Source organism: Caloenas nicobarica, chromosome 15, assembly GCF_036013445.1.
Source record: "Caloenas nicobarica isolate bCalNic1 chromosome 15, bCalNic1.hap1, whole genome shotgun sequence".
Taxonomy (NCBI): domain Eukaryota; kingdom Metazoa; phylum Chordata; class Aves; order Columbiformes; family Columbidae; genus Caloenas; species Caloenas nicobarica.
The window spans coordinates 8,133,696-8,152,112 of NC_088259.1; the positions used below are offsets into that span (position 1 = coordinate 8,133,696).

The 18,417-nt window shown below is 46.4% G+C and overlaps 1 protein-coding gene across 6 annotated transcripts; it reads left to right on the forward strand.

Moving 5' to 3' along the window:
• Positions 1–7: 7 nt before the first annotated feature.
• On the forward strand, positions 8–18,393 carry ELMO2 (engulfment and cell motility 2). Of its 6 annotated transcripts, none has more exons than XM_065645342.1 (22): positions 8–122; positions 5,065–5,166; positions 5,733–5,858; positions 5,996–6,036; positions 6,518–6,590; positions 6,923–6,973; positions 7,934–8,115; positions 8,719–8,818; positions 9,026–9,177; positions 10,066–10,144; positions 12,872–12,922; positions 13,254–13,376; positions 14,014–14,148; positions 14,584–14,688; positions 14,768–14,876; positions 15,519–15,655; positions 15,977–16,140; positions 16,223–16,335; positions 16,620–16,727; positions 17,074–17,156; positions 17,488–17,565; positions 18,134–18,393. In XM_065645342.1, the coding sequence occupies exons 3-22, from the start codon at positions 5,781–5,783 to the stop codon at positions 18,332–18,334; spliced, it is 2,163 nt and encodes a 720-aa protein (XP_065501414.1). In that variant the 5' UTR covers positions 8–122; positions 5,065–5,166; positions 5,733–5,780; the 3' UTR covers positions 18,335–18,393. The 6 variants fall into 6 exon arrangements, with proteins under 6 accessions (XP_065501414.1, XP_065501413.1, XP_065501412.1 ...); XM_065645341.1 differs by lacking the exon at positions 8–122 and adding an exon at positions 477–586; XM_065645344.1 differs by lacking the exon at positions 8–122 and adding an exon at positions 4,514–4,532.
• The last annotated feature ends 24 nt before the right edge of the window (positions 18,394–18,417 follow it).

Genomic DNA, 18,417 nt, shown 5'->3' on the forward strand with positions numbered 1-18,417 from the left:
GGCGGGTCCAGGCCGGACGGGGCGGGCGGTGCCGCCGGCGGAGGCGCGGCCGGGGCTTCGCGCTCGCTCGGGCGGGTGTCACACGCAGTCGCGGCGCCCCTCCGGTGTTCCCCGCCAGCCCGGTGCGCAGTGGTCCGCACAGCTGCAGGGAAAGCTGCTCTGCGTGAGCCGGTGGAGACCCGGCCCCGGGCGGTCACAGCCGGTCCTGGAGGCGGGCCGCTGCTAGCACGGGGCGCTGCCGTGAGCCCTCCCGTGGCGGCCCGAGGGAGCGGAGGGGCGCAGGGACGAGGGAGACTCGGTTAGCGTAGCTCATGTAGGCTGCGGACGTGGCTGTCACGCTCGAGTGGTGACGGGACCGGCGGACGGAGCGGCCGCTGCCTCCGCCCGGGTTCGCTCCGCGCCGGGGCGGGGTCGGCCGCCCGAGGTCTCCATGGCAACGCGCTGCGGGCGCGTGACGCGCGTGTCGCGGCCAATCGGCGGCGAGGCGGCTGAGTGACAGCTGGCGGCGCCAGTGGCCGGCAGCGCCTTGGCGGGGCCGCCGGAGCTGCCGGGCGGCCGGGACGCGGAGCGGCCGCGGCGGGGCCGGGTGAGCGCAGGGCGGCGGGCGGGGGCTGCGCGGGGTCCGCGGGAGCCGGGCGGCGCGCCGCGGGTCTGACGGGCCCGGTCACCGGTGCTTCTTTCCTGGGCCTGCTGCGGCGCCGCGGCCCTTCCTGTGGCGGCCCGCCCCTCCGCGAGGCTCCGGCCTGGGGCCGCCGGGTCCGCTCTGCGCCCGTCCCGCCGGCGGAGCTCCCGCCGTGCTGCGGCCGCCGGAGCCGCGGCTCTCGGTGCTTGCGGGGCCGCCGCGCCGTCCCGGCTCCCGGGCGTGAGAGCGGGAGGGGCCGCGCCGGGCCGGGCCGGGGGCGCTGAACCGACAGCGCCGCGGCAGAAAAAAGCGTTTAGCGCCTTAAATTGAGTTTCGGCCCGAGCTTCGGGAGCTGCTGACCGACGGGCTGCGTTCAGCCCACCCGACTGATTAAAAATAATAAAAAAGCAGTTCTCTGTTTTTGCCTGTTGCTATCAGTGTCTGTCTGTGCTGAGCGGTGGTCTCTGCCCAGCCGGGTTGGAGTGTGCAGGGTAAGAGTCCAGCGTCACAGGCGTCCTGTTTTACAGCCAAAGTGCCGCCGGGAAGGCCTTTGGAGGAACGTAGCATCCCAGAGATGGAGCATCTGAGCTGCCTGGTTCTGTGGTTTCTCTAGTGATGAGTGTTTCTCTTTGCTGGTTATATGAGGTAACAGAAAACTGTACATGGCCCTGGGGTTGGACTCTGCTGTCTGCTGACCTCTTACGCTGCTGGTCGGGTACTCTGTCTTCTTTGCATGCTTACCCAGCTGGTCACTCTCTGGCATCACCTCCGCCTTTGGCTTGGCCTGTCGGTACCACCATCTGGGGATTGCCGAGAGCTGACTGGGACGTTTTGTTGCATCTACAGGTTTCAGAAGCTGCAGCTATTTGCTTGTTGACTGGGGGATTCTACCAGGCAGTTTTTCTTTTTCATGGAATGTCCTTTCATCATCCTCATTTTCATTCTGTGTGGAGCACGCTTTGTTCTCTCTCTGTAATGAAAAGAAGATTGAGTTGTGAATAGGGAAATTCTGTTTCAAATACTCTAACTGTTTTAGCTTGCGGCTTCTCAGAAATCTCTTGAATGGTGTGTTATTAGTGGCTCTGCTGCTTTCTCCTTGCCTTGCAGCTACCCCTGCACCACTGCTTTGTATGAAGGAACTCACTCTGTGGAAGCAGAGTGGTTCATCTTTGATGGATTTCACCTTGGCTGTTGCCTGCCTGTATAAAACTGTGAGAATTGCTTACATGCGGTTGTTGAGAAGAATGTGCTCTGAGAGACCCGTAAGTGACTGATAATCACAATTATGCAAAATTGCAGTCTGTGCTTCTTCCCGAGAGCTTCTGAACAGTCATTTTATCAGATATATCACCAGTGCACTGCAAAATATCCATTGTAAAATTTAACATCTGTCACCTCTCTTGCCTGCAGAGATAGAGTGAAATATTTTCAAAGAACACTTTTGGCAGACAACCTCATGTTAGAGGCTGACCTGAAGTACCCTTTTCATTTATAGTCGGGTCTTCGTGTCCCTCTTCTGGAAAGAATCTTCCGCTGAGCCACTGATCTGTGTGGGTACTTCAAAGGGTTGTTTTACCCAGACTGTCTGAAGAGTTTCCTACCTTTTAAAATTTTTAATTCCTCTTTCTTGGGGTTCTATTTAGCAAATTCATTTTGATATTTGAATCTCTTCCTCAGTAGGCTCATGTGGAGTCTGTTCCGTGGTGCTGCTGTGCAATGAAACGGTCCTTACACTCTGTTTCTTTTACTGTGTATTTGTTGTGCACAGAATACTGATCGGAATATGGAACATACTTTCCAGTGATGAGTGGGTGCTCATTTATGGAAGAAGTTTGAGGCAGAAATAGTCTAACCTATCATGGTGAGTTACTTTCTGAGTTTGTAGGCAGCTGAAAGCTTTTTTTGAGACGTGAAGGTAGTGTCATACAACTTGGTTAATGTTTTCAGTGGCGAGGATGTCGAGAGAGCTGCAGGTAGCGTGCATTGTCTCTAGGATCTGTGCACCTATGTCTGCAGTACTTTTTCTTTATGAAACAGGAAAATGTACTTATATTTATATACTTACATTTATAAGGCATGTAGGGACATGGTTTAGAGGTGGACTTGGCAGTGTTAGGTTTGTGCTTGGACTTGATGATCTTAAGGGTCTTTTCCAACCAAAATGATTCTATGATTTCTGCAGAATTCCTCATAATATCAATGGTTTTGCTTTGTTGTGCACTTCCTCTCCCTGAATGATGCGTGTTCTTTGCAAAGGAGAAGACAAGTTAGAGACTTGTAAAGGCTTCTACCTTTAGTAATCTGGGCATCTTTATTATGCCATATAAAGTATTGTGTTTTCTTGTACTCTTCAGTAGCAACTTGCAGTGTAAATTGCAGTACAAACGGAAGACTGCAAGAGGCTGAAGGGAGAATTGGTAATTAGATGCTAATTACTCATGGGTATATTGCTTATTGTTGCCCTGCAATAAACGGTGACAGAGTTGCAAATTCAGTTCTAAATACCCAAGCAAGTGATCTGTGAGCCTCGACTCTTCACTGTGCGTTTGCTGTGCCTTGAACACTGAAGGGATTTACATGGTTTCTAGTTGTGAGTTAGTTCAATTGTGGGAGAGGTAATTATCTGCCCGGTTATTGCAAGACACTCTGATTATTGGAGGTGACGTGTGCTCATGTCATAGGACCAGGATTTCTCAGGCTTTCAGGTTTAGGCCGTCATAGGCTTTGGTTGCTGAGTGAAGAACAGTGAGTGGAAATCACATACCATTTGGGAACTGCCTATCTGTTTCTGGGCTTAATGGATGGAAACCTGTATATGCTGCAGATCTGGGGGTGTCGTGCAAACTGGGCACTTTGTCTGGGGAATATGTACAGAGCTGTGCTACCGCTTGTATACTAGTAATTGCCATGGTGTACTTAAAGATTTAGATGATGAGTTATCCCTGTTTTGAGCTATTTCTGCAAAAGCCATTTGAAAGTCTGGATTATTTATTTGTGTGTGTGTGTAATTCAGGAAAAGGAAGTGAGGAGGACTGATTCGTAGTTTTATTAGGTTCATCTGTCTCTTTGTGACACAGAAAGATTGTGTAAGCTCCGAATTGTTATGGCTGATGCTAGAGAGTACGTTGGTTCTGTCTTGTCTCTATTACACTGTACTTGCATGTTAGAGAAAGTCAGATTTTTATGCTCAGGTGGGACTCTTCTGACTTGCAGTATGACATGCTTGGCAGACTTTTCCTGTCCTCAGAAATATGAGGTATTGGGCGTTGACTTGTGAACAGACTGAGGATAACTGCTATAGGTAGGCTTGCTGTGGATACTAACCCCAATAATAAGTGCTGTACAGGGGGCTGCAGTCTTCTAAATATATCTGGGTTCAAAGCATTCCTGTCTTTATGCAGATTCCTAAGTGCTTTGTTCTGCTTATGCAATGAGGCAAGGTGCTGTTCTGGTCCTGGGTTCCTTACTCTTTATTGTCTGAAATCCTAGTTCACTGTGGACGAAGGAAGACCAGCACTCCTCATCCTTAGTTCCAGCAGGCAGGGCAATGATAGTGCTGTGACTGCCTGGGAAGGGTGCACCAGGAGATCGTAGCATTCTATGTTCTTAAGTGAGGAAGCTGCCTCAACTGGAGCTAGAAGATAGTCATAGGGGGCTGATTAAGTGGTTTGTGTGTGTACAAATGCAGAGAAATGTTAGCACACCTGAGTTTTCGTATCTCTCCATGCAGTGATAACAGTCTCTGCGAGGGAAGGAAGAGGCACGTGAGCTTCATTAACTGAGATCACAAGTGGATTTCTGGGTCATCATCTTATCCAGGCCAGGCATACACACCTTTTGTGATAGATTCAGCTCATTTCATAGAAGTTCCCTTTCCAGAACAGTCATGGAGACCAATTTCCTGGGCCAGGTATCTCTGCACCTGCTTGGTCTTTGCTGATCTGTGGAAAGTTCTCTCTTCTTGCCTTGCATCAGGAAAATTCTGAAGGCTGCTGGTTTTTCCTTTCAGACCTTAGCATCTCTAGCTCAGGATGAGGCTTAGCATCTCTTTCCCAGTTGATACAGGAAGTCAGGAAAGTATGTTAATCACGAAACCATGTCCCTGCTCAGTGCTGTCTCATCTCTGTTCTGGGAAAGGAGGATTGGGTTGCCCCACTTGGAGAAATGGGAGCTGGGAAATTGTATTTCGGATGCTTGCCATCTCATTCAGGGTATGCTGGAAATTGAGTCTCGGGAGGAGTCCTTAAGGACAGGACTACTTCTGTGTCCTGTCAGATCTCATTTTTGGCAGCTTGAAGCCTTTGTTCCTGAGAACAGCTGGTGAGGAGGGTTGTCTCGCTCCCACCTGACTCTCTCGCTATGGCTCTGTGGGAGAGAGCAGGGCTGCTCCCTCCACCCAGCAGAGGGTTAAAAAGGAACTGAACAAGTACATTTCTTTACAGCCTCTTACTGCCAGATGAAGCACAAACCAGCATGCCTGACAACTGTCTGGGACCAAACCCTGAACACAAGCTTATGCACTAAGGCAGATAAAGGAGTGAAAGGTAGATCTCCAGAGCAAATGCCGAGCTAACTTTTCTTCTGTAATGGGTATTCGTGTTTTGGATTTATGATGTTATAGGAAGGGAATGGGATAAAGATAGCTGCTGCTACTCTGCGTAGGAGCCTGTTTGGGCATCACAGTATCTGAGAAATGTGAATCACTACACACCAGCCCATGGCGGGGAGGCTACCTGGACAGTACGTTCCCCCTCTTGTGTACAGAGAGGAGCTGAGCGTAGGGAGCTGTTGCTTTACTAGTCCTGTGAACTGCACTGGCAGTGACAGTGGATGGCAGATGGGGCTTTGCTGGTCAGGGTGACTCTCCTTCTTGTGTGAGTACCCCAACAAGCTCTCAGAAGTATTCCTTAGGTGATAAGGTTGGGCATACAATGTCACAATGTGCTGGTTTAGTGTGAGGCCTTGATCTCTGGCACACTGGATGTTTTGTCCCTAGCTGGCCCAGCAAACGATAAGGCCGGTCTTATGCAGTGTTTTGAAGCTTGGTGTTAGATGCAATGTAGCAATTGAAATATTTTTTAGAGTTGCTCACTATCCTTTCTCTCAACAGGTGTGGGGGTGTATGCTGTTGTAAAGGCACCAGGAGGAGTCTGGAGCAATGCCACCACCTTCAGACATTGTGAAAGTAGCTGTTGAGTGGCCAGGTGCCAATGCCCAGCTGCTGGAGATAGATCAGGTGAGACCTGGTAACCAGGTGTGGGGGGGAAGTGCACCACAACCTTGGTACTGGAATGTGGGAAGCATAGAAATGGGCAGTATTCCTTTCTGGTTGAGAGGAACATGGCTACTAAGGATTCTTTCTTTCTGTTCTAGAAAAGGCCTCTTGCATCCATCATCAAGGAGGTCTGTGATGGGTGAGTAGTTCTCTGGGAACCCTTGGGGAGGAAGTCTGTTCTGACAAATCTTGCTGTGGAAAGTCTCTGCTGCTTGTCAGTGTGCTGCTAGCACGATCCATGCTGCCTGCTGCCAGTTTTGGCTGTGGCATGGACCAGGGTTTAAATCAGAAAGAAAAGGATCTTCTGGAAGACAGAGGCCAATTCTGAGTGTGTGCGTATGTATGCCCCTCAGATCAGCGTCTCTGAGGACTGGCCCATCTTGCTGTTCCTGAGGTGTAGGCCTCTTCAGACATTTCACAGAGCTTGACTTAGAGCAGGTTGAAGTACCATCCTCTCAAGAGGAAGGTGTTTTCTCTCCTCTTTGGAGACCTTATTTCCCATGCTAAAGCTTTACTTGAAAGTTCTTTTCCACTCCTCTGGGATCAAGCTTCTTTTCTGAACTGAGAGCCAGAAGAAAGAGGAGGAAGAAGCTTATGTATCCTTCTTCTTCCTCTGCCAGGTGGTCATTGCCAAACCCTGAATACTACACTTTGCGGTATGCTGATGGTCCTCAGCTGTACATCACAGAGCAGGTCAGTGTGAGAGGTGGCAATTTGCTGATGTCCTGGCCAAGAGTGCAGCATGCCTTGGACTAGTGTCATGGAACAAAACTGTCACTGATCCTTGAGGGGCAGCATCTTTGCTGTCAGAAATACTCGGACTGGAATGGTGGCATTCAGCGGAGGAGCCGTGCACATCTCCCTTTGCATGCCATGGGTGCGAGCAGCCAGTGACTCGGTTCAATACCCTCAGCAGGGTTGCGTGGTATAGGAACCCTTTTACTTGTGCACACGAATGGTCACCGTAGATCCAGTTGCATTCTTTTCCCCCTACTTTTCTGCAACGTGAATTTGTTTTCTTTCAGACTCGCTGTGACATCAAGAATGGAACTATCCTACAGCTGGCAGTCTCCCCGGTAAATTTTTCCTCAGATCCCTTTTTGTCAGTAGCTGTCCTTGTATGAGAGGCTGTTTCTTGCCTCTCAGCTTTTCTTTCTCCTTCTCCCCAAACTGCAGGTGGCTCACCTTTGTTGTGGGCCATTCTGCATAATGAGGCGCACACTCTTGTTTTCCTTCCTGGTTGTGGTGTGTATCTTTCCTTTGGATTCTTTGCTGTTTTATAGGACTTTATGTAAACAAATACAGTCTACATTTTTATTGCGTCTTCTAGAATAGCGTGTTGTGAGGCACCTGACAGACACATCCTCAATATGAGTGCAGTTAGTATGGTCAGCTGGAAAGCACCGGTGCTGGTGACTTAATGCAGAAATTAAAACGAGACAAATTTGAAGCAGGGGTGGTTGTTCCTGGTGAATTCTTGCTATTGTGACTTCAACAGTTGTCTTTTGCAGACTTGCCGCAGCTTCCTTTTTATTGAAATTCTTAAACTTTTTTGTGCAAGTGTCATGGCACATAGCTGAGAGTGAGTAGAACGGGAAGAGGTATTTGCGCAAGAGGTGGTTAAGAGGATATCATTGCTGTGTCTGAGAAATCTTACAGAATGTCACGTGGATACACAAAATGAATTTGTGCTTCTCTTTGAATCTGAGAGATTTCTTGTAACATTGTATTTCTTCAGAGGTCTTGCTCCATATTTCTATATCCATCTCCACTCACCTCACCAAGATGAAAAACAAGCATTCACTCTAACATGTAAAATAGCATTTTACTCGCCTCCTGCTTGGCTGTAACTGGTGCTGAGTGCAGCCTTTTCTAGTCTATCTTAGACTTGCTGACCGCTGCTACTTCTGTCATTGCTGGTGCCTCCCAACCCCAGCTGTGCTGTCCGCCCATCCATGGGCTTCTCACAGAACGCTGCTGCTGGCAGGACTCAGCTGTGGGTGACTCGTCTGTAACCAGCGTCATCTTTCTTTCAGTCCAGGGCCGCTCGCCAGCTGATGGAGAGGATCCAGTCACACAGTATGGAAGCCCGACTGGATGCCATGAAGGAACTGGCTAAACTTTCAGCAGATGTTACCTTTGCCACAGAGTTCATCAACATGGAAGGGATCACAGTGCTGACACGGCTTGTGGAGAGCGGAACCAAGCTTCTGTCCCAGTAAGTTTCTTGTATTCCAGGACTCTATAACAGGGCCTCAAATAAGGGACTAATTTAGCTTGCTGAAGTGTCATTAAGCAGCTAACCTCATAGCAAATGCCAGTCTGTTAAGACAAAGTCTTTCTACTCATTTGCTAAACCTCATGAGGCAAAAGAAGAGACATTTATGATGTATGAAACTTGCATTGAAAGGTCACTTTGATAATTTAAACAACTTTTATTACTTGCGCTCATAATCTACTCCAGCAGTTATTCATCTGTGGTCTAAGGGAGAAGGTATCCTGTGAAAAATCCATATGCAGTTGCACACAAAAACATTCCTGTAGAACTGGTGGCATGTGCATGCTGGACAGCAGCAAGCATGTTGCTGGCACTTGTATATTATGTGGTCAGTACTTTCTGACCTGCATCATAAGGAGAGTTGCTATGAAGGCCAAAAGTCTGTTTATCTTAGGAAAAGGAAAGGGCCAAAGAAGGTATAGCAGAGAAAATTGTTTTATTAGGAGAAGATGGTGACATTTTTCTCTTATCCAGCTTATTCAGATTGAATAGAGTTTTTCCTTGCTACCAGATCTCTTGTAACTGCATTCTTAATTTTCTCAGTTACAGTGAGATGTTGGCTTTCACCTTGACTGCCTTCTTGGAGCTCATGGACCATGGTATTGTCTCGTGGGACATGGTCTCAATAACCTTTATCAAACAGGTGAGTTTGGGTAAAGGGGGTGAATGGATGCTGTTTCTTTTTGTGCTTTAATGCAGCTTCCAGGATGAGCCAGATGACTGTGAGAAGCTGAGCACTCATTCAGAGCGCAGTGCACCCAGCGTTCTGAGCCCTGTCTCCTTTAGCTTGTCTCAGCACGAGGTTTCCTGGATGGGCACCTGCTGACCTGCTACTTCATCTCTTTTTTAGATTGCAGGGTATGTGAGTCAGCCCATGGTCGATGTCTCCATCCTCCAACGATCCTTAGCCATTCTAGAAAGCATGGTGCTGAACAGTCAGACCCTGTATCAGAAGATAGCAGAAGAGATCACCGTGGGGCAGCTCATTTCTCATCTGCAAGTGTGAGTGTCCACCCAACAGTGGTGTGATTTAAATCAATTTTATTAACACCTGTAAATTTGAAAATACATCCTTTTGCGTTTAAAACACTTGAAGATGCTATTTCTAAAGTATTACTGGTATGACATTTTACTTGAACTTTAGGATTTCTAACAGATTTTTTTTTAAAGTGAGACCTTGGAAAAATATGTTCTGTGTTCTGGAAGCGCTTAAGCATGTGAGTTTATGTCTTGAGCAAAGATATTTTGCTTTAACAACTGTACTGATGGTTGCTGAAGAAAGTATCTATGCAAGGAATATTGTAGAAAGGGAAGCTGGAGAGTGAGTTGGGTCTTGCTGTTATTTGTCTGGCAAGGCTATCAGGAGGGCACAATCTTTAACAGGGGATAGGTTTTGGAAGAACAGGTCCATGGAAACAAGTCTGAAAGAGATGTGCAAACTACGGAGGCTGGAAGGCAATGCTGTGAAGAGAGGCACGCTTCCCCCTTGGTTCCATTTGTGTTTGGTGGCTTCTGCTGCCATGGGGGAGAATAGTTACTTGCTCCATATGAGTTTCTTGCTGTTTCTATATAATAGACTGCAGTATAACTGGGCTTTACAGAGCTAATTTCAACATTGGAAGCAAACTGTGGTGGTCCTGAACTCTGACCTCTGCTGGGCTGCAATCTGTACTGTCTTCTGAATAATGGAGCCCGCAGTCAGCAATTTCTGTCAGCTCTTCGCAGGCCTTATGAAAAGTTGGATGGCATGGAAGCAGATTACCTGAATCCCACTTGTCCGTTGAATGCACAACGGCTGTAGTAAATGTTCTTACAGTACAGGCAAAGCAGCAAGCTGTGACATTCTATACTGTCTGTTCTCTGATGCTTCTCCCATTTTTGTCTCTGTAGCTCAAACCAAGAGATTCAGACATATGCCATTGCCCTGATCAATGCCCTCTTCCTGAAGGCACCTGAGGACAGGAGACAGGTTTGTTCTTGCTTTTTGACTTTAAACCTGAATAATGGTTACTGGTTGGCTGTTTATGTGTCAGAAATATTGTCTGGGCACGGCAGACCTCAGACCTTGCCAAGAACTTATGTAGCTGTTTCAGTGTGGCAACAGAGGAGAAGTACCACCATCTTACTAATAATGTGTTCTGGAGCAGTGCATCTATGTTTAGGAGATGCTCAGAAAGGAATCTGAAAGGCTTTGAGAGGCAGAAAGTAATCCTCTATACAGCATGGAAATTTTTTTTGAAGAAAGATAATTCCGTATGGGAGAGGTAGGCTGGGTAGAGTCCTTGGGATTGTATGTACTTACTAAACAAACTCCCCCACTTCCCCCTCCCCCAAAAAAGGGACCTTTCTGAAGTCATAGGGGGATATTCCCACTGGTAAATGTGAGAAATGAGACACCTGTCCTGCTGTGAGGAAACCCTCAAGGTCTCAGCTACGTGCAAGATGTGCATATGTCTGTATTGTGTAGCTTTGCTGTGTTAAGCCTTTCTTCTCTAGTGCCTTGTTTGTGCCTTATTTCTGGACTCCGAGCTAAATCCTGTCTGCTTCTCTTTGTGCCTTTTTTTGCTTTCTGCCAGCAGGACAAGCTGCTTAACCCACTAGACCTGCCCATCACTGTAAGTAACTCAAGCCTGGGGGCTGGTCATGTGGAACTGTAGGTATGTTAGCTTTTTGCCAGTTATGCCTCCTTGTGTCTCAGAAACGATGCAAACAGGCTTCAGATAGTGGGTGAGCCTAGGGAGAAGGGCGGGAGGACTCCTGGGGATGCACTCAGATTGTGAAGGGAGAAGAATCAGTAGCAGGAGAAATCTTGAATGACTTATTGTGCACATAAGACAATAAAGATGATTGTAAAAGGAAACTGATGGTACAAGGCTGACCAGGTGAACCAGTTTTAAAACTGGAACCAGTTCTTTAGCAGTCTGGCTCTCTTTAAACTTACTACAGCCTGAGTTTATACCCCAAATCTCACTAGTGTGGGATACCCCAAATCTCACTCAAGACGTCTCTTTCCAACATAGAGGATTCTGTGATGGTCTGACCCCATCAAGTGGCAAAGTGGGCATTATTGGACTCTCAGCAGAACATAGATCCTTTAGCAGTGGTTAGGCTGTGTGCGTGCTCATGCTTCTTACTATGCTATTTAGAATCGTTTAATTGTCTTTGTCCTTCCCACTGTTTATCTGCTTCAGTCACCTGTTACTTCATCCCATGTATAAACTAATTCCTTCAGAGTAAGGATTCTGTGTTGCATGCTTGAACAAATCCTAGCAACAGGCCTTGTTCTATTCTCAGTACTAGATCTCAGGAATCATACTAAAAAATAGTGACTGGGAGGGCCGTGTGTTATCTGTGAAACCACTTCCTATTTCATCTAGGTGCTTCTTAGATACCTTCCATTTGGGCCCTGACGCATTTTGGTTGTAACATGAACGCTGCTGAACTTGCAGCCATTATGGCTTGGCTATCAGCCAGCATATCACTTTCTTGTTTTAGGAGGTTTCTGTCTGGAGCAAAAGTGATACTAGGAACTTGGAATGAGGCTAATATACACATTTTATCAGACTCCTCATAAAGCTTCTCAGGAGCAGGGTTGATATGAGCAGTTGGAACAGTCTTGGATTGCTCAGAATGTACAGCTGATTGAGTGCAATTGTCCAAGGCTGCACATCTGCTTTTAACTCTCAGTCTACACTGCACAGGCACGAAGAGAGATCTCAGACTGGCAGTTCTTTTGGACATCTTCCAGATGATGTATTGCCCAACAGATTTTTCTTACCCAAAGATTTTGCTTATAACAGCAAAATTCTGATTATATTCCATCTTGACATTAGCACTTGTGCCACGGTCCTGGCAGGTGTAATGAGATCGCTGGTGCTTTAAAAACTACATCTTCACACTTTACAAGGAATGCACAGGTTAGATTTTTGCAGGTAAACGTGTAATTGGTCCTAGAACTGAAGGCTTGCAGCAGATACTTGCGTCTGCTGTGACTGTTTGTCATCATGACTTGGTGGGTGGGAAACCCTCCTCATCTGGGAAAGGAAGCCATGCAGTAAAGAGGGAAACGGGAAGCTTTTCTTTAAGCATAAACATTATTTACCCTTTATTTTCATAAACCGAAGGGCTGCTGCAAATTGTCTTTAAACTGACTTCTAAATATCTCCTTAGTAACTGACACAAAGGAAGTGTAAATTTCAGAGGAAGATTTTCTGAGAGGGAGGAGACCTGTAAACTACATCCTCTAGCCCTTGTTATCCTGGGTGTATACCTAGGTATAGAAGGTTGTGAAATGCTAACCGAAGGAACCTCTTGTAGATGACAGATTTTTCTGCGCAACCCACAGTATGCTCTCTGCTGCCGTATCTCTTGATATTGAAGAATCATTAGATGTCCAACGTTAAGCTAGTTTTTCTTCTGTTCTTTGCCGGCCCTAGTGCCTTTCTCTACATTAATGATGTTTTGTAGGGGAGCCATCCGTGAGTTGTGCCATGGTAAAGATGACCTTTGCATCTCAACTTGATGCTTGCTCTGTGGTGAGATGCCAAGCTAAACGGACAGTCTGTAGTAAAAGCACTTTGTTGTGTGCCAGTGCTACTTCCAATTCATAGGCTGCCATCTTTCTCTCCTTTCTGTACAATGTGGGCTTTTTGTTTATATTTCACTCATGTTATTTCATCTCTAAATTCCACAACAGGAAATGGCTAATGCATTTGCCCAGAAGCACCTGAGGTCTATAATACTGAATGTAAGTATGTTTGGAATGATGGAATGCTTCCTAATGTTCTCTCAATAGAGGTTTCACTTGTGCGGAGTGTAAATTCTGCAGTCCTCAGGGCACTTCCAGAAAAGTGACTCTTTCAAAGGTGAAGTTGGAGCCACTTGTTCAAAAGGCAGTTATCAGGATGCTTCTTTCTGCTGTTACAGAGCATTATAATTATGCTTCTGATGCAATATGGAGGTTAAACAGCTGAATCTTCATACGCAGAGATGTACACATAGCCTGGCATATGCCTACAGCTAATAGCTCAGTTTTTATTTGTGTTGTCTTCATTTCTACCCTATCCTTTATCTTGCAGCATGTGATCAGAGGAAATCGCCCAATTAAAACAGAAATGGCGCATCAGCTGTACGTGCTACAGGTCCTGACCTTTAATCTTCTGGAAGAGAGAATGATGACCAAGATGGATCCCAATGATCAGGTCACTATTAGAGCTGAGTAAGATCTGATAGGATGTACAAGGGGGCATATTCCTGAACTCTTTAGCTCTGTAACATTTGCAGTAGATGATACATAAAGTTTCAAAGCCACCCCTCATGTTTTAGTCCTTGAGATTAGGGTGTGCTCATGAGTATCCTGCTGTATGCTATGGGACTTTTAGAAATGTAAATGGTCACTGGAAGCTGTATATTCCTTTCTTGACCAGTGGGATGCCAGCTGTCAAACTGATTACTCCACCTCCATGGAGGGCACATCCCTTATCCATTTCCTTGCAGTATACAAGGAAGCTGAGTGTTTTTAAGGTGTCTGTTACTCAGTTCTTGGAGGTATTGTAGTCTTGAGTGAGAAATGACTTAGCATTATTTGAATGCCCAGAAATTGCCTTTAACTAAGCTTGGAGCAGTTAAAGGAAAATGCAAACAAATATTTTGCTTTACGCAGTATGCTGAAACTTGCCATTTTGAAATTGATTGCCTCTACTTACATAATGTTAATGACCTTTGGCATCTCTCTGTATTCACTGTGTGAGCTCTGGAGAGGTGGGACTGTGCATTATGTGAAAATACTGTCCTAGTGATTGATCACATGTTACCATTTCCCTGCCTTCTGTCCTTCAGGCACAGAGAGACATCATATTTGAGTTGAGAAGAATCGCATTTGATGCAGAGTCTGACAGCAACACCAACCCTGGCAGCGGAACAGAAAAACGCAAAGCCATGTACACCAAGGACTACAAGATGCTGGGATTCACTGTATGCATCTAGAGAGAGCGCTGACTGTAAAGCACATAAAGGCAACCTAAGCAACCTCTGTTAGACTTGTGGGGACATAAGGAACAGAAATAGCTGTTTGCTTTAGCATACTTCTGTATCTAAGTTTTAGAAATTCAGCCACACTCAGACTGCCGGGGAAGATTATTATGAACTTGTTGATAGTTAAATGCCAGGGCTCATTAGGCACATTCCCTGGAGATGTTTACTCACCGTACACACCTGTGCTATGAAGAGCTTGGAATCGACCTCTTCCCAAAAGTTTGGATAGCATTGTGAGCAGGTGTCCAAGGTTACCTCTTGGGTACATGTGAGGAGCGCTTGGTGGCCAGATGGTTGTAACATTCATTCAAAAAAGTTTCTTACACAATTTCTGTGAGCTAATTTGTTTTGGCTTTTTCTACACACTCTTCACAGAATCACATCAATCCAGCCATGGATTTTACTCAGACTCCTCCAGGGATGCTTGCATTGGACAACATGCTCTACTTGGCCAAATTTCATCAGGACACCTATATTAGGGTAAGTGATGCTGCTGGTTTTTGCAAATACCAACACCTCAGCAGCTCTTCCTAGTGTGTGTTGCATCCTCTTCTTGTAGATTGTTCTGGAGAACAGCAGTCGGGAAGATAAGCATGAGTGTCCCTTTGGGCGCAGTGCCATTGAGCTTACCAGGATGCTTTGTGAGATCTTGCAAGTTGGGGAACTCCGTAAGTACCGTTTTTTTGCCACAGCTTTCGAGGTTGCTAGGCTGATGCTTCTGGAAGTAGCTTACAGGCTGACCAACATTCACAAGCATTTGTACTTGGATCTCATTTCTGCTGTGTAAGGACAGGAGGAGCCTGGAGTTGCACTGTCAGTGTAGCAGTGATAATACCAGTATCAAACTGAAGTGAGAGCACTCTGGTTCTCCTGGAAAACTGACACAAGTGGAATGTTTCAACTTCCGGAATCTTCAGCAGGGTGCCGTATTAAAAAGACACTCTAGAAACCATCATGAACTTGAGAAAAGTTTCATAGCCCTGACAATCTCAAAACAGCATTCTGACACAATTGACCGCTATAAGAAATTCTACCAGAGGAGAGTGAGAAGCAACTGCAAGCAGTCATTTGGGGGCACTAATATGAAAAGGGCACCTGCATCACAGGGGCTTGCACGGTGATGCGTGGGGTTAGTTGCCATTCCCCATATAGATTGTCTATGGGGGGACAAAATACTGAACTGTCTTAATCTCTTTGAGTTGGTACTATTGTACACCATCAGGTTTCTGCCACTGTAGTGGATTTTAGTTATGCTTAGTAGCTCTTGTGCAATGTGCACACATGGTTGTGGTTTCTGTTTCTTCCTGAAGCCAATGAAGGCCGGAACGACTACCACCCCATGTTTTTCACCCATGACCGTGCATTTGAGGAGCTATTTGCCATCTGCATACAGCTGTTGAACAAGACCTGGAAAGAAATGAGGGCGACAGCAGAAGATTTTAATAAGGTCAGAGTGGAGAAGAGGTATTTTGTAGAATCTTGCAGAACAGCATGTGTTTACTTGGCCTGTAAACTTAGTTAAAGAGTAGGGTGCAGAAGGTATGACGGGGCATTGACGTGGGCTGTAAGGGAGGATGGTCCAACTTTTATTTGGTATGACCTGATTTCATTCTTTGTTATTCTGGTTCTTTAAAGTCACTAGTATGTTGACACTCCTGGCCTCAGTTATGCTGTCAGTTCTGTGCTGCCACTGAGCTGTGCCCTGCTTCCCTGCTGCCATTAAGCAGCAAGAATGTGACTTGCTTTTCTCCCTGCCCAACCTTTTTAGGTTATGCAGGTTGTGAGGGAACAGATCACACGGGCTCTCCCCTCTAAACCAAACTCCTTGGACCAGTTCAAGAGCAAACTGCGCAGCCTGAGCTATTCTGAGATTCTGCGACTACGCCAGTCTGAGAGAATGAGCCAGGATGACTTCCAGTCACCGCCTATTGTGTAAGTGCCTAACAAAAACAGTTGCCTTCTGTGCTTACTGTTATCTCCATTTTCTGCTTTATCTTCCATATTTGATTGTCAGGGAGCTGAGAGAGAAAATCCAACCTGAGATCTTGGAGCTGATAAAGCAACAGCGCCTGAACAGGCTTTGTGAGGGAAGTAGCTTTAGAAAAATTGGAAATCGCAGAAGACAAGGTAAGGGAACAGTGTCTACTGCATTTTTTCACATGAAGAACTGTAGGCAAATAAGATCTAATTGATTAACCTGTCAGCAGACATGTTGCCAGAAAGGAAAGCTGGTTACCTGGGTTGTCTGTACAAACCAGTAGTTCGGAACAGATGTGCGTTTCTAAGAATACAGCCATCCCCTCATGAACAGGAATTGGGGTCTGGAGGGTTTGGGTGGGGTGACTATAACTTAGTGGTTGCTCAGACCTTATGTGGATGATCTTGCTCAGCTTACTCAATGTGTGTTCCAGAACGATTTTGGTATTGTCGCCTGGCTCTGAATCACAAGGTGCTACACTATGGAGATCTGGAAGATAATGCCCAGGGGGAAGTGACCTTTGAATCTCTACAGGAAAAAAGTAAGTCCCGATTACTGCTCTGAGGATGCTGCAATGTTCTGTGCTCTGCTGTCCGGAGGCTGTTATGAGTACCATCCTAGTGACTGACAGAAGAAGAGCTGTGGCTGAAGCCCTGACTGAGATGAGATCAACTTTTGGTCCCTGCCCAAATCCTTTTGAGTCTTGGAATTGTTCGGTATTTCTTATAGCAGCCAACTGTAGGGATGTGTTACTGGTAACGTGTTTTGGAAAACTGCAGTAATCAGCTACAAGAACAGGAACAATGCTCAGTTGCAAAGACAAAACAAGGTTCTGTCTCTTCATGATTAGGATTTCTTGTTTGTGAGCTTTACTTTTTCACTGTTAGTTCCAGTTGCAGACATTAAAGCCATTGTCACAGGGAAGGATTGTCCACACATGAAGGAGAAAAGTGCACTGAAACAGAACAAGGTAAGTGCTCTCTTTTTTGCCAGTAATTAACATCTAACGCTGTAGTTGAAGACTGTGAAAGAAGCAACAGGAGCAAATGGTCTCCTGCACTGCAGGTGTATTGTTTACAAAACCCATCTCATAGCTGCTCCTTTCCTAATACTCACTTGTGATTGCCAGGTGCGGTGAGCAGTCCGGTTGTGCTGTAGGCTGTTCAGAGTTGCTCAGGGTACTGACACGGGAAAGGGCGCTGAGCTGCAGCAAGACAGCCCAGCTCCTCTGGTTGGATTTGCAGGCAGAGGTGCTATGATGTTCTGTTCAGTCAATGAGTGAAAGATTCTTTTCCATTCAGGAAGTGTTAGAACTGGCCTTCTCAATATTATATGATCCTGATGAGACTCTGAACTTCATTGCGCCTAATAAATATGAGGTAAGAAACATAGCGGTTAAGCGGTGGAACATATAGCAATTAACTTCAGAGATTAAGGAGGATCAGTTGCTTCTCATTAAAGGCTTGAGCAGGTTCTCTCCCACCGGGTTCATTCTTAGAAAATGTTGCTGATGCTTAGTCTGAATCTTTTTTTTTTTCCCCCAGTTATCTTTCTCTTTAGGAAAAAAAAAAAAAAAACACTATGCTAATTTCCCTTAATCTGGGCTGCTACTTCCTTTCCTCCTGTGCAGTCACTTGTTCCCTTTTGCACACTCTATAAAACACTGATGCGCACAATAGTTTTGCTTTTTCTGTTGTTATGCCACAATAGAAACTCTTGGTCCTTTCCTAGGGCCTCTAGGTTCCTAACTTCCCTTGGAAATCTGTGGGCACTGTTTTGGGGTGGTTTGCTGCTTTTTTTCCTGCCCCCCCCATAGGTTAACTCCCCTCCCATGTTTCCTGTTTTGGAGCTGTATAGGAGTATCTGTAATTGTTGAATGGATGGAAAGGTTCAACATAACCTACCATTTATACCTGGAGTTGTGAATTATCCTCTTTTTCTCCACAGTACTGTATCTGGATTGATGGGCTTAATGCCCTCTTGGGGAAGGACATGTCCAGTGAGCTGACCAAAAGCGACCTGGACACGTTGCTGAGCATGGAAATGAAGCTGAGGCTGCTGGACTTGGAGAACATCCAGATCCCCGAGGCGCCGCCGCCCATCCCCAAGGAGCCGAGCAGCTACGACTTCGTCTATCACTACGGCTGAGGGGCGGCGGGGCGGGGCGGGGCCGCGCGCGTCTGTAACAGCCAATAATAACCAGTCGTTGCTGCGCTGCCGCCGCCTCTTTC